The 15,299-nt window shown below is 36.3% G+C and overlaps 1 protein-coding gene across 3 annotated transcripts; it reads right to left on the bottom strand.

Annotated features, from left to right (window-relative positions):
- Positions 1–2,745: 2,745 nt before the first annotated feature.
- On the bottom strand, positions 2,746–15,053 carry LOC147866911 (ARM repeat superfamily protein). Of its 3 annotated transcripts, none has more exons than XM_087317451.1 (17): positions 14,796–15,053; positions 14,312–14,489; positions 11,385–11,723; positions 11,152–11,241; positions 10,231–10,755; positions 10,054–10,161; positions 9,827–9,963; positions 9,545–9,677; positions 9,080–9,428; positions 8,083–8,531; positions 7,811–7,990; positions 7,535–7,693; positions 7,374–7,448; positions 6,922–7,027; positions 3,731–3,882; positions 3,472–3,663; positions 2,746–3,391 (listed from the first exon to the last, which is right to left on the bottom strand). In XM_087317451.1, exons 1-17 carry the CDS (start codon positions 15,029–15,031, stop codon positions 2,768–2,770), a joined length of 4,032 nt encoding a protein of 1,343 aa, XP_087173577.1. In that variant the 5' UTR covers positions 15,032–15,053; the 3' UTR covers positions 2,746–2,767. The 3 variants fall into 3 exon arrangements, with proteins under 3 accessions (XP_087173577.1, XP_087173576.1, XP_087173578.1); XM_087317450.1 differs by having other exon boundaries at positions 3,731–3,927; XM_087317452.1 differs by lacking the exon at positions 14,796–15,053 and having other exon boundaries at positions 3,731–3,927; positions 11,385–11,736; positions 14,312–14,447.
- Between the last annotated feature and the right edge of the window lie 246 nt (positions 15,054–15,299).

Raw genomic sequence — 15,299 nt, forward strand, 5'->3', positions numbered from 1 at the left:
TTGAAGGCGGAAATAAAAGTAGACAGAGAGGCGAGGTGAGGACTGAGGAGGAATGAAAAGAAGCAAGAAAAGAGGCTCTTTCTTCTCTTCTCTTCTCTTCTCTTCTGGGTAAAATGGTAATATGTTTATTATGTACATATTATTATTGTTAACATTACCGGAAGTCATCGGATTATTACAACCGATGGAATATGCGATATCTGATCAGAAACCAATCCATCAATGAATCACTGAATTGGGGGGGCGTGGGGTGTGTGTTTAGGGTTCCCAAGACATCATCCCTCATCTCCGGATTCATTGATATGGACCTCCTATACAATCCCGTGTGATAAAACGCCAGTGCAAATATGATGGACATGCTACCAGCTTGCCAACCTTCAAAACCCTAATACCTCCTTTGTCAACCTCCCTGAAGTCTCCAACAACGAGGATTGCCATACCATGTATGCCTTATAATAATCGTCAATTGTGTGTCCTTGAACCCCATATCGAGTAGAAAAATAGATAACATTCCGAATTACGCCAATATAGGCCACAACCCCCAATACCGTCGATAATTATTGAAAGGTTGTCTCACAATGTGGAAAAGGCATTCTCAACTCCAGAATCCTTTTCATTATCAAAGAATGGCTACCATAGATCAAAATATAAGGCTCCCCCATTCTAATGAAACCTACATTAACCCATGATTGAGTTGCATCGAGGAATATTTGCCTAAATTTTTGTAAATGTATGGATTACACATACATTTAGTAAGAAAACTTAAAGAAGTTTAATGATTGATTTTTCCATTTGCTTTTATATAAAAGCATATTGAAACATAAAACCAAAGTAAATGGGTAGTTTTAATCAAGATGAACATGTCATCGATATGCTACATTCTGTACAAAAAGGTATGTTGTTGTGAGGGTTTATGAGAACATGGGACATAGCTTTAACCTATCATGATTGTTTCATTTATGACGAACAATTCTTGGAATCCTGTTTCCGTGTTGTCTTGTTTACTTCATAATTCTTCTAACATTTAGAACCTTAATTATTTCTTCAAATTTGTAACATCATACTTGCTCATGACCAAGGTGCAAGAGATGAAGATGATCACATGGTACACTAGATTATATTGCAATATAAGCGAGAGATACTCACATACTATTGAACTCCAACTATTACCATTCAACCGTATCCATAGAACGTAATAAACGTGTTCGTGCAAGCATTCAAACGTTTGAAAAGAGAAAAATGTGTGTTACTTTTTTTATAATCATCTTAATAATGTATCACCATTACTAATTAGCTCATCCTATTGGAAAGTTGCTAAACTAGTGGTGCCTATGTCTTGGGTTCAATTCCCAAATTTCTCATCTCTCTCTCTCTCTCTCTCGTTAGTGTTATATCATAGCAATTTTTTTTGTTTTTCATTCCTTATTATTAGAAGTTAGTGTTATATCATAGCAATTTTTTTGTTTTTCATTCCTTATTATTAGAAATTGGCTCAACCTACTAGTAAGTGGTCATGCTTGGGTTCAATTCCCGATTTTCTCAAATCCTCTTGTTAGTGTCATGTCATGGCGAAATTTTATGTTAGTATCATGTTCCTTTTTATTTCTTTTTTATCTTTCTTTGTTATTCGAAATTAGCTCACCCTAGTGGTAAGTTGTTAAGCTACTATTGCCTATGTCATGTTTTCTTTATATTCTCGAATATACGTTTTATGACTCAATCTCTATAGTTCATAATCATTTTTTTGTAAAGTTCTAAAGTGAGGAGGATAGAGATGTCTTGATTCTTCAGAAGCATCCCAAAGGTATGCATGTGATACAATGCAAATATTGCAACCATACTTATGTTGGTGGTTCACAATGGATTAGAGTCCACTTATTGGGATTGAGAGTGAATCAATATATAATATAGACCATAGTCAATCCAATCCAACTTCGAGATTATTTACCATACACGTTTGATTGAATCATTCTCGAATGCGAATGCACCTATGATACGTATGGTCCATTCTAGGTCCGTATCATTGAATCACTCACACCAATGAATTCTTAAGCCTTGACATCAAACCTTGTACACATCCAATCCACATGGCCAAATATACAAACTTTATCATTGTCCTTGACAAGAGGGAAGTGATGAAGGGTATTTATTGGAGCACTATATTGTATTGCAATATGTGAGAGATACTCTTTACAATGAATTCTAACACCATATAATTGAGCCCTGGAAATCTTCACATTGCACCTAGCTTGCATCCAATTCACATGGCCAGAATAATCCTTGAATGCATAAATGGATCAATAATATAGTGCAAATAGCTAATCTTCTCTTGGAACTGATGATAATATAAGAGTGCTTCATGCAAGGCAAGCTCAAAACATTGAAATCCAAACTTCATATTTACGATGACAATATATCATTGAACCAGAATGATGCTACAAAACACCGAAAATTTTGATATTGGTACATCTCCAATGTGCATTCTTAATATACAGCTTCTGAAAAGCAATCCTTGAAAGTAAACAATCATATCTTTTATCTAGGGGAGGATCATAGAATGGTGTACTCGTTTCTGTAATCACTAAATGCCTTGCCTCCTGATTACCCATTGCCCCTTGAAGGGCACGGTATCTGTGTGCAGGTACCTTGTGCCTCCCGATTCTTTTTATTATTATCATTTTATTTCTTTCCTTATCTTTTTCTCACAGTGACCTCTCTCCCACAGCAGATATATCACGAGAATGCTGAGAAGGAAACTTAAAGCATATTATTCAAAGGTCTGAAACTTACTTAATAATATCCATGCTTGAGAGTTATTGGTATTTAATGTCACATTCTTGTTACAGAGTTGTTTCCATAGTGCATCCTCACTGGATGATAAGACGGGAAGAATTTGAGAAACATCAGGGAAGAACTTTCCTGGAGATGCAACCTCCATGGATCCTCCACTTGCAAAAGCGATATCAGCAACAAGTATCCATATAAGGTCAGCATCGACATTGCTTAGAGCAAGTAGTGTTTGAGTTGCAGATTCTTGCAATAATGGCACTCCACAAGCAAACCCTACAGTAACTGAAGCAAGCTGTTCTAGCGAAGATGCCAATGCTGACGCAGAACTTTTATTACTAGCTATTTCACAAAGGCAAGAGAATATAGCCTTGTGTACTTTTAACCTAGATGCCAAAGCAAATTCTCTATGAAGATTGGGGCTGTTTCCTTGGTATGGCAATAACTTTCTATGCTGACCTCTTGATTTGGGTTCAATTTCCGTCTCATCAAATAGAAGAGATAATATCATTGGTGTTGCATCCTTCTGAAATCGCCTAGTAAAAAACTCTCCCCCACAGCTACAAACTACACTTGCAATCACTTTCAATGATTGAACCAGAACCTATACAGTTCAACCATTAGGACGCAGCAAACACAGAATGGCTGATCAAACAGCATTGAAAGAACACATTCAGAACTTACAGAAGGGAAAGTGTGCTTTAGGCATGAAACAAGATGGGGCCAAACATTGTTCATTGTTGGAAGGAGCTTTGGATTATTAGGTCCATCCAAATGGGAGACATCATTGTTGCAAATTTTTTCTCTGATACTCTCTCTTTCCTCTTTTGCCTGCTTTGTGACTGTTTCCATACAAGCCAATGCAGCAATTCCAATCTACAAAATTCAAATACATTTAGAAGACTTGAACATTCCATTTTATGGAAGAAAGATGATTGCTTACCTCAATAATTTCAAGAGCCAGAAGGCATTTATGTTCATCCTTTGAGGCCATCAAGGGGGAGCTGGAGTTAATGCACAATATTAGAGTGTCTTGGATAGATTCACATCGTCTTTCATTCTCCTTCAGTGCAGAGATAATTTCATCACCGTTACCTAAAGGAACAGAATCGTGCCTTTCTTTAATATACTCTTTGTCACCTGTGTTATAAAACATTTATAAATAAGGATAACATCAAAAGTAGATAAAGAGCATTTAAGGTCTCTATTGTTCAACACAATTATGATTGCAACATAATTGCAATCTAGAATTACTTTAACTCGGTTTGATAGATGTGCACAATCTATATTGAGTATCTAGACTCAAGTAGCAGTTGAAAGGGTATTTGGTCAATCATTTTTCTTGAATTTTCAAAGACCATATGTTTTCTTGGTTCATAACATACTAAATATTGTCCAATGATATTTCTAGACATTGACACACCTCAGTTATCTCTTTACACGAAGCATCTTCCATTCTTGCATTTATGAATTCTTTATTTGTTTCATACTGCATTCTAAATTTATATCCTACTTCTCCCAAAAACTGAATATGATTTATTCACAGCATAAATGCCAAGCTTTTCATCATGAAAAGTCTATGCAATTCACATCACTGCACAAGTTCATACTTGTTTCACGAGATGATTTTCATGTATCTGATCAGTTCTGTAGTGATGGTGCCATGATCCATTTGATTTGTGTGGCTTTCTTGGTAGTACTCTAGAACCTTAGAATCAATAGAATAAATAATGTGGATCTAGCAACCTGGAACCAATGGAATGTTTAAACATAGGCTAGAGGGACACAATGTGACAACTAAGCATAATGACATGCATAGTAAACTACAAAATTTTGCGCAGCATGTTTCTGCTCCCATGCTCTTGCATGCTATCATCATTTCCGTTTAGTGTAGCTGTATGTTATTTCAGTTGTCTGTAAACGAGTTTTGGTTCAAGATGTCAGCATGCGCAATGCCATTCATTGAAACATGCCATTTGAATTGGGCTTCCTTATGAAGATGGTTGAGATGTAATATTAATAATCTTGACAAGTCATCGAGTAAGTGTTCAAAGAAATGTTTTAGGGTACGAAAGAAAGAAAGAAAGAAATTTTAAGAACTTTAAGAGGCCAAAATCTACCACCTCTTCCACAACGTGTACTGCTTCAAAACCCTTGCTGGGCTAGAGGAAAGAGACTCTGAATCTGGAGAATCCAACAACCACGGGAATCCCAAAGGAACAGAGGGAGAAAGCTATTATGAATGGCCTTAGATCTGGAAAAGTGTGAGTCCACTCCATCACTTCCACTTGCATTTCAGCTTTAATTGCATAGTTTGCAAGCAGTAGCATGCCATGAAATGCCATTGTTAATTTTAAAGCTCATACTTATCATTTTGAGGACAAGGGAAATAAAAATCTCATTCAAACCAAGGTCTACTATCATTAACTAATGTGACTAACCTGCTGAAAATTGGATATAAGTTAGCTTACTTATCTTTAAATAGAATTATCGAGAAAATGGACGACGAACCAATGATTATTGTGATCTCAGGCATGGATCAGTTAGAATCAACGATTGGGCAAGAATTTGATAATTTAATTACACAAGATAGAATTGTTAACTGGAGGCAAAACAATAAATAAGAGACTAATGGATGAGTTTTCAAGCTGCATGTATTTGACTTTATGCTTTAAATAAAAGCACTGTTCAGTATCACCACCTCAATCCTTGAATTGATGATTTACTTGCTTGCTTAGGAAATGCAACTGTTTTGATTTAAAATCCGGGCACCACCAGTAATAAAATAAAATAAACAAATTATGCTCGTATGCCAGCCAGTTTTGACCTATGGAAGCAAATAAACATATCCCCTTGTATGTGACTCCTCAGAAGGGGGCCTCCTATTCTGTAGTAGAAATCTCTACGTGAAAATCATGCACGCACATATGTTTTCACCTTTCTTGGTGGAGATTCGAGTATGATACTTAAATTATCAGGCCAGTCTAACAAGTCATCATACTTCTTGAGAATTACCTTGTACGCTGACCATGTGAGAAGTGAATCATTGCCAAATATGTATTCTGAAAAAAGATATCCTTAAGGCAGCTTTCTGAATGTGTTTTGGTCACTGGCTTTTTGGCGATTCTGTCTGGATTACATATTTTATCTGCTACCATGTTTATGAATGATGTTTATCATCCTGTATTGGGAGATTTTGTTGCTAATTTAGTAAAGGATGTACCTTTGTGAGCAAGATATCATTGCTACAGTATTCTGAAGTAGGAGACCAAGTCTTCTTGCAATTAGCCAAAAGTAAAGAAGCAATCAAAATTGTCACGTCGTTTTTCTGGTCCTAAACCATTATAAACAAGGTTGGCAAAGTGGCATATAAATTTGAACTACCTGTCAGGTGTCAGAGAGATGCATCCTGTGGTCTGTGTAAGTAGATTCCGGAAATGTCTTCATTCAGAGGATAAACTTGTTAAGGAATCAACAGAATGTTCATGTCAGAGGCAGAGTCCTTCAGAAAATCCTTGAAACTAGAAGTCTTGGAGGGGCTAGACACGGTCTGACTCTGAATAGGAATCTAAGTATGACGAGGAAAGCCTTTCCTGATTTTTTCAATGAGGATGACTAACAATTTCTTAAAGGTGGATTCTCATGATCCATTTGTCATGCGTATCTAGGTAGTCCTGAACGGAGAGCTTAATTGAGCTTTAGCACTTCGGAACAAACTGATGGGTCCAAGATAGTTAGGTTGGTTTAGACATGTGATGACTAAGTGTCTCATGCTTAGTGTGAGCATCACTATATTTATGGCCTATGAAAAAGTGGATGGTCTACTTTGTTTCACCTCTCTTTCTTCCAGAGTGTGATAGATGATTTTCACATGCGGGTCACCGAGATACTTAATAGAACATCAAGTTCACTCAAAACTTATTAGTGTCACCTAGAAATAGTAAGTATCAATGACTTTGGATGTGTATCATAAAAGAGCAAATACAGATTTCTCGGTCTAAGATTTAACAACAGGATTTCTTTATAGGTTGAAGTATGTGGTATATTGATTGGCATTGTGCACTAGCTGAAGTACTACAGACTGTAAAAAAATATAGATCAATATTTATGCCAAAATATTTGATAAATGCTTACACAATGTCTTGTAAGAAAGTTTTTGTGTAACAGAGTTCTTTGAAAGAGCCTCTTCCAACATGTATGAACCTTCACTCCTAGCAGCTTTAACAATCTCTTTCAATGCCTGCTTCAGCAAAATACATAAAAGAAGAATTGATTTGTGTGGGCTTGAGAGCTAACAAGACAGAAAGATCAATAGATGAATTCTGGCATTAAGTCTGCAGAACACTAAAATGACCCATGAGACCAAACTTTCAATCATCATTTCATACATGAATGAATCTCTTATACACGTAATCCATGAACATGAACAAAGAACCATAGAAAATACAAGGGAGAGATGTGTAGAAGCTTGATTATATTACTGTCATTATCATGAAATATACTCAGAGGAAAGAGATCTGAAAATCAATACAAAAGGCTCAAGATAATGACAAAGAGATAGATCTAATATCAAGGAAAGTTCTTACTCTCAGCATTGGTAATACATTCCCAGGACAACGCTGTCGGGACGGAATTTCAAGTTCTAATGAGATATTGCGCATCTGCAAAAGAGCATTTCAAACAAATGGAACAGTTCAGATCCATAAGCTGTTTCAAATTCAAGGAAATTTTTATCCGTGTGCATTACTGGCTCTTTCAGCAAAGACACGAGCTCTCGTCCAGCTCCCACATAGCGGAGTACTGCAACAAGCATGTTCGGTGCATTTGGATGGAGATCCATATGCCATAACTGCCTGCATAGGGAATCAATGATGTAGTCGGTGCTACCGATAATCAAATCTTTCACCTATATGAAATCGTGAATACAAACATAAAGTAAAAAAAACGTTCTGAAAATAGTCTAGAATTAAAATAGGAAAAAGCATTCCAAAGTGGAGTCTAAAACTATGATGGAAAAACCTACCGAAGGATAGCCACATGCAGAAGAAATTGCATGCAAGGAAATATCCGCTGCACTGCTAAGGGAATAATCAGGGCATCCAAGTTGCTCCAACAGAAGATACAATACAGACCTTAGAAAACCCTCTTCTTCAAAGTGACGTCCAATTGACAATGCCAAAACACCTATGCCTTCTATGAGAACCTGAATACGAGAATGGGCAGGAACTCATTACGTCATACATTGTCTTACGCATATGCATTAATTAACAAACAGCACTCCAGAGTAAAACATACTTGATGCAATAATGCAGTATCTCTCAATGTATGCTTGTGTGACTGCAACATACTCTCATTTGCATCAGATATATCCAAATCGGTAGGGAATGGAAGCTTCCAGATCGCATCTGACATGAACTCATGTAGAATGTCTCCAACACACTCTATTAAATATTTGGATGGCAAATTGCACACCAAATTCTCCCACACCTTCCATGGTTGTAAGTCAATTGCATCCGTATGCTTAGAGTAATGAAATCCGGGAATTGATGATAAAGAATCAATCCAAAGTCCTGATGCACCATAGAAGACTTCATTGAGTACAGCCGTCATAGTAGCAGCTGTTCTCTGCCACTGTCCAGATCCAATTAGTCCTCTGGAACTTTCAACGTGCACATCTTGAGCAAGCCTAAATGGAACCAATAGTTCTTCCACCAAAATGTGAATGTATGTTGTGCCTCCTGATACTGAAAAAGCAAAGGCAGATATAGTCAAAGTCAAACAAGAAGAAAATAAACATCACAAAAATATAAAGAATTGAGGACCTTTCAGGATAATATTTTGAGTGAGAAAGAGGCTGGATAATTTACATCTTAAATTGATATTATAAAGGAAGATTATTGTGTCTAAACTCGTTGATAACATCTCTAGTTTGCAAATTTTTATCTGAACAATAGTACATAGCTATATAGTCCAAATAAATTCTATATAAATAAAAGAATAAATGCAAGTAATAAATAAGCAGGGGGAACTCACAGCCTTCCACAATATTCAATTGTGGTATTTCTGCACATCTAGAAATACCCACAAATGAAGTATTAAATAAACAGCAGGACACCGAGTTGTGGTATCTCTATATCTCTAGGAATACCTTCTGTCTTATTTTCATGAATCTATCCTTATTATTAGTTGCTTTACTTGACTAATGTATTATTACCTGATTTACTTGACGAATGTATTATTAACTGCTTTACTTGACTAAGTTTTTTAGAATTTATGTTTTGAAGCCACTTACAAACCATAGAAGCTAGACCAAAAAGTCGAAGAATTCCTGCAAGCTCACGGTAAAGCTTACAGCCAACAGTCTGATTGAACCATGGAGGCATTTGTGGAAGCTTCTTAGGTTCATGTATTTCATTTACAACTCTATTTTGGGATATTTCACTTTCTACTGAAGAGGAGGATCTATGAGATAAACCCATATAGTTTACTTTTCCAATTTCATCTGTTGTCAACTCCAAAATTCCTGAAACATATCCTGGAGATTTAATGTCTTCAAAGTTTAACTGCTTTAGTGAGCCAACCAAAGTTGTATTGAAGCTGAAGCACTGAAACATAACCTTTAGAAATTGTGTGGTTGTAGCCTGTTCAAATTTTTAAAATTTTATTTATTTCATACAAAATCAGGAAATTAAAACATAATGTTTCAAGGTTCTTTTCGAGCAGAACTTATATAGGGATCAGAGTAAAAGATACATACTGGAGACTGAAAAATACATTCAGCAACACCTTCTGGACCACCAAAAAGCATAGCTGCAAGAAGCTGCCGACAAAGGAATACAATTACACTCTCATCTGCTGAAAACAGTGCTTTTGGTAGCCTTTCAATCAACCTGAAATTTTATTAATATTATACCAGCAAATATCCATACAGCAATACAGAATGCAGTCAATCAACCGAATAAATATTATGAATTCCTACTTCATTATTAGAAACCACTCTCATACATTTCAATACTTTTACAACAAAACAGATGTATACCTGTAGATAACCTTTTTGATGTCACCTTTGACGCCTTCACAAACACCAGATTTCTCTTTGGTTAAAAAATAAATATAAGCATCTGCTGCAGAGGCAACGTGCAGCCGTTCATCACATGCCATTGCCAGCAAGCATTCCTACACATTGTACAGTAAATGTTAGTGTATCTCTTTATATTTCAGGTGAATCACATCACAGCCCAATTTCTAAAGACAGAATATACATGCCAGAAGAGTTGGCATGAAGGACTCCAAGGTGAGCTGACAAGTTATTATAAGCATTGCAACTCCTTCAGTAATTGCAAGCCTAACTACTGAAGAAGGATGTCTACATAACTGCCATTACAAAAAGAGAGTTATTGCGTGCACTAAAAAAAGAAATTCCTCGATAAAAAATACACTTACTGCAGGGTAGCAAAGTGATAATAGAGTGTGAATCCTTTTAATGGTGTATTCCAACCATGCTTCATGTCTTTCCACACGCAGCTTTCCAGAATCTTCATCATTATCTGTTGGCGTGGGGTCCTTTTTTCTACATTCTGATGTTATTCCTTGAAAATCAAGTTCACTTATCTCAGAATGCATAGTCTGTTTGTTAATGTTTTGCGTCTCATTTCTTATTCTTATTGTATGCAGCATTGAAAATGCTGTCTCACCAGCCTCATACCTAATAGGAGGTCTTATGACAGAATGGTTAGAGTTTTTATTTTTATGTAAGGCATTTATATTCCTCTCATCAGCCAGTACTAGAACAATGAGTTCAGTCAAAGCTCTTAAAGCTTGTGCAACTGCCAAGGAACTCCCTGCTGCGCCACTTGGGTATGAGAGTTCTGACATGCCATTATTCATCTTCTTTGAGCTCTGCACAGACTTCACAAGACGACTTGCAATGCCAGGTAAGAAGAAAGCCAATGCATCTGCAGTGCCAACCTGAGAAATATTAACCACATATTAGCACTAAGAAGACCATTTTTTGTAACATAAAATCACATAAAATAATTCAAATAAGCACATTTTACCTTCTTTTCATTGAGGATATTCTTGCTAACATCTATTAGGGTTTCAACACTTCAAATGGTATTTCGTAGGATATAAAATAAAACAGTCTACTTTGTTATGAACCCACATTATTCTCCCTTAAAAATTCATTGAAACTTTTAAATCCACTTGGTTTAACAGCTTCAATTCATTCACAAATGTAATAACTGTCCAATTCAAAGTATATGATTCATATTCAATGTTCTCAACAGGATTTCACAATGTTGCCAGGCATAAACTAGAGAGCCCATTATTTTTACTTTTAACGTTCCAATTTACAGTCATCACCTTTACAAGCAAGACACGAACTGTTGCAAGAGCATCAACCCGCAATTTAGCACTGCCGATCCCTCCTCTCAAGGCCTCTGTCTCTGAGATCTGAAACAAGAAAGTGAATACAACATGCTGTGATAATTACTATGTTGTCATTACAAGTGCAAGGAAATAACTACATACTTGAAGTAAAATTAGCCATAAACTAGCAACATATAAGTTACGGGTGCAAGGAAATAACTACATACTTGAAGTAAAAGAGATAACAAATGGCCAACAGCAATAGACATGGTTTCTGACTGGAGAAACTCAATCAGACATTCATCATGTCCATCCACAGTTTCTTCTTTTCTCTGTTTCAATGTGTTCTCTGTTGTAGATATTAGATCTACTTTAAGACCACCATCTCCAAGAATGATATGGGCAGGCAAAACATTTGAATGGCAATTACAAGAAGCCCTGCCACATTTTGTTAATCCTCCGATCAATGCCTTAAGGCACTTTACAGCTCCATGGCGGATTTCTTCAGAGGCTTCGTCTGTTGACAATGATGCCGTTGCAGTGAATTTCCTCAACAGCACATTCATCTGATGTAGGACTCTATATCATTAGTTATATTGAAATCATTCAGTACAAACACTGTAAGCATGCCAATAAAAAGGTGATAACAATTTGAGATGATCTGGTGTGCGCACTGGCTTTCTCATATAAATCATATGAGAACATTTTAAGATGTATCCTCTGCTTCAGTCTTACAGGCCATTTTGGCCTCTTGACAGACCTTAGTATTTCTTTCTTACTTACTTTCTTTCTTTTTTCTGTTGTCTCCCTTTGTAAGAAAGTAAGTTCGGAACATGATTGAGTAAAACTAATTATTATTGTTGAGAATAAGGTTGGGATTAGGATTGTTCATTTCTTTATAGAGATTATTGAAAAAGTACATAAATGCTCATGGGACATTAAACTGGATCTATGGGGCCAAGCAAGACCTTCACCTATACTTGGGAGATGGACAGACTGAAGATATTATTGTACAGAACAATCATCCTTGAGTGGGTTTGATAAACCAGAACAATGTCACTAGAAAACCTAGCTTAACAATGAGCTTTGAACTGTGATTACCTAGGTTCAATACTCAAAAACCCATGTGATTGTTCTATACATTAACAACATAATGTGATAGAGTTTTCACCAGTGATACCATTATTTAGCTGTTTTTCTTGCACATTAGAGCTACTATGCCTATGTCTTCAAGCTGAGCTTTTACCTTGGTCCAGTAAACTTGTACTTAATTATTAAACCCCACAAAATCTACAGTAATACGCAGACTTAACATTGTACATTTTTTTGAGTATTCAACCTAGGATTAATGAGATTTGCACAGTGATTTAGGATAAATTATTTACATGTGTGATTTCTCATAAAAAGCACTAGCCGAATAATAAATTCTCATTGAAAAGATGACAGTTTGCTTATGTTGTATTGCGTATTATAACATGTTTGAAAAGGGATTATTCCAGTTATTAAGTCAACAACCAAATAGAAACTGGATTTATATGATGACAGATGCACTACAAGTGTATGATGAAATCTTCAAATTAAGTGAAGATAATTTAGGCCTGTCGTAAAAGAAATTATATTATTATTTTTGTTGACAGAAAACTAAAGATCAATCCTTTTGGTATAAATATACAGCCCAATAGAAAAAGTGTTTAAAAGAAAACATGCATTGATATCCTAATCATTAAGGGCATCCTCTTTGAATGATTCATGTAAAATAATTAAGGGCATAACAAACTTTTAAGTCACAATAACAGAATTGCAATGTGTAGGTTATTGATATTTTTTTATGTGGATCATTCTGAGACTACTAGAAGACTTTACTGTCCTTTGTCGTGAGGATCCATTCCATGATCATTCTAAAACTATAACTATCTTGCATTCTCAAAATTTTAATAATGTCTGTAATAGATTTCACCAATTTTGAGAGTGCATACTCCATTCTCCATGAGTCTCTATGCTCTCAGCATAATTACCACAGTTCAATCCAGAAAGAATCTAAACGATTATTTTCCCATCCATATTTCTACAATAAAGGACCGATTCTCTTCTTTAGCTTCCTTCTCTTTCTCTAAACAATCCAACCAACGATAACACCTACAACCAATTCACTTTGTGACCGCAACTTTGCATGTCATTTACCCCCATGATTGCCTTGTCACTCGATCTTCTTGATGACTTTCTGTAAGTTTTCTCTTCAATTTCCTTACAGAACAGTTCCATCCAGCATAGCCACGTCACTTGCTTTGAGTTTGAACGACCAACCAAAACTCAATGGAGCCATCATCTCAAGAATAGACTACAGGAATGTTATCGAATACCATGGGCATCAACAGGAATAACTTGAAAATTGACATAATTCTCCTGCTATGAGAATTGAAATAACTTGATAAACATATGAAAATCTATAAGGAAGACAAATTAGGTACAGACCTATGAAACTATCACCCTACAAACTATCACCGCCACATTTGGTTAGGTCAAGAATTAGCACAAAATCTAAATGAACGAATTTGCCAAAAGTTCCATGGCCTAGTGGCTTCCTTATCATATTTCCAAAACAGGCTCACTAGAAAAGGTGGAAAAAAGACAGCCACCATGATCAATAATGAGTACAGGTAATCTCCTCATGACTTATATGAGCTCTTGAAGAATTGTTGACTGTGTACACTTTTTCCTATTACATTGTATAGAATATCTTATCTAAATTATGTATACACCCATTCCCTTAAAAACTGTCAAATAGGTAGTCGTATTTCCTAGTGAATATAGCAAAGTGCACGAAAGAAACATTCCTGGTGATTAAAAGTTTCTCATCCACGGGAACAGGGTTTCTTTTTGGTGTTTTTCTATTTTACTCACCATGCGGTATTTAAAAAAACTTGATTTTAGGGTAATCTTGCACTTTAATTATTAAAAAACCCTTTAAAATTTTGAAATTGAAGGTAAATTGGCCTCGGAGATATTTCTCAGGAGAAAAAACTTCGTAAAACAGAGAGGTTGTTGTTTAATTTGTGCAAACCTTTTAGTAGAGTTAATTTTTTTCCAAAAATCATCAAAATTATACAATTTTATGCAAACCTTTCAGTTTAACTAAATGAGAATGAGAAAGCACCTGTGTTTTAGAAGTTATGGCACATCTCAGTAACAGCTCTTCTAAACACAAGAGGACCCCCTCCGCAATCTTATCACCCACAAAAAAAAATTGCTCCGCATTCGCAGTCTCAGACCGACGTTTCACTCGACACAACACTGAAGCATCGAGAAGAAGCTGCAATGGGAAAAGAACATATCTGCAGAATGCATGGCCATGTTATCAAGTATTCATATTCATATACATAAACACACAAAAGCAACGTGCATATGTTTGTATGTATATATCCATGTATTAACATGTGTATGCAATGAATTGTGCATACGTTGTGTGCATGTGGAAATAGATAGGTGGTACATATAAATACATGCATGTATACAAACACATGTATATTGTACATATATGTATGCTCATTCACGTGCACATACATACACACGTGCATACATGTGCACATACATAAACGGATACATCTATAAGTGTCAATGAGGAACGGAGGATTTGTTACTCTAAGCAAAGACGCAGGCCCGCAGGAGGAACAATTGTTATGGCTTCGCGGAGAGACCAGAGCATCGAAGACGAAGGAGAAGGAGAAGGAGAGGGGATGTGGGTGAGGTCTGAATGATCTCTGGTGTGGAGTGGGAGCTCTAGGAGTCGGGAACAGAAGGGTTGCAGTGTGGAGAAAGCCGTCTTCGCTGCCGCTGCCTCGGCCTCGGCCGAAGGAGATACAGTAGTAGCCTCCATTCTCTCTCTCTCTCTCTCTCTCTCTCTCTGATTCTCCTGTGTATGTATGTATCTATGTATCTATGTAGCTCCGAGTTCTCTCCTGTGTCTGTAGGTGCTGTTTCTGTAATTCCCTGAATGCCCCTGTCGTTCTTTTTCTTTTTCTTATTATTATCATCATTCTTCTTCTTCTTCTTCTTCTTCTTCTTCTTCTTCTCTATACATATAGCCCTCTCGATTTTCCCATTATTCCCATTACACCCCTCTCCTCTTTTCAAACCCCCCACCA

Source organism: Azolla caroliniana, unplaced genomic scaffold, assembly GCF_043228905.1.
Source record: "Azolla caroliniana isolate FFs.n. ecotype wild unplaced genomic scaffold, voAzoCaro1.0.p SCAF_3, whole genome shotgun sequence".
NCBI classification, from domain to species: domain Eukaryota; kingdom Viridiplantae; phylum Streptophyta; class Polypodiopsida; order Salviniales; family Salviniaceae; genus Azolla; species Azolla caroliniana.

Bases quoted from the DNA above. Each gene is read 5' to 3' on its own strand.
- LOC147866911 (XM_087317450.1), bottom strand. From the start codon at position 15,031: ATGGAGGCTACTACTGTATCTCCTTCGGCCGAGGCCGAGGCAGCGGCA. The intron at 10,162-10,230 runs GTAAGTGTATTT...TTGTAATGGCAG, and splicing joins TATCACTTTGCTACCCTGCA to TTATGTAGACATCCTTCTTC. The intron at 7,449-7,534 runs GTAATGCACACG...GCTCTTTTGCAG, and splicing joins TGTCTTTGCTGAAAGAGCCA to ATGCGCAATATCTCATTAGA.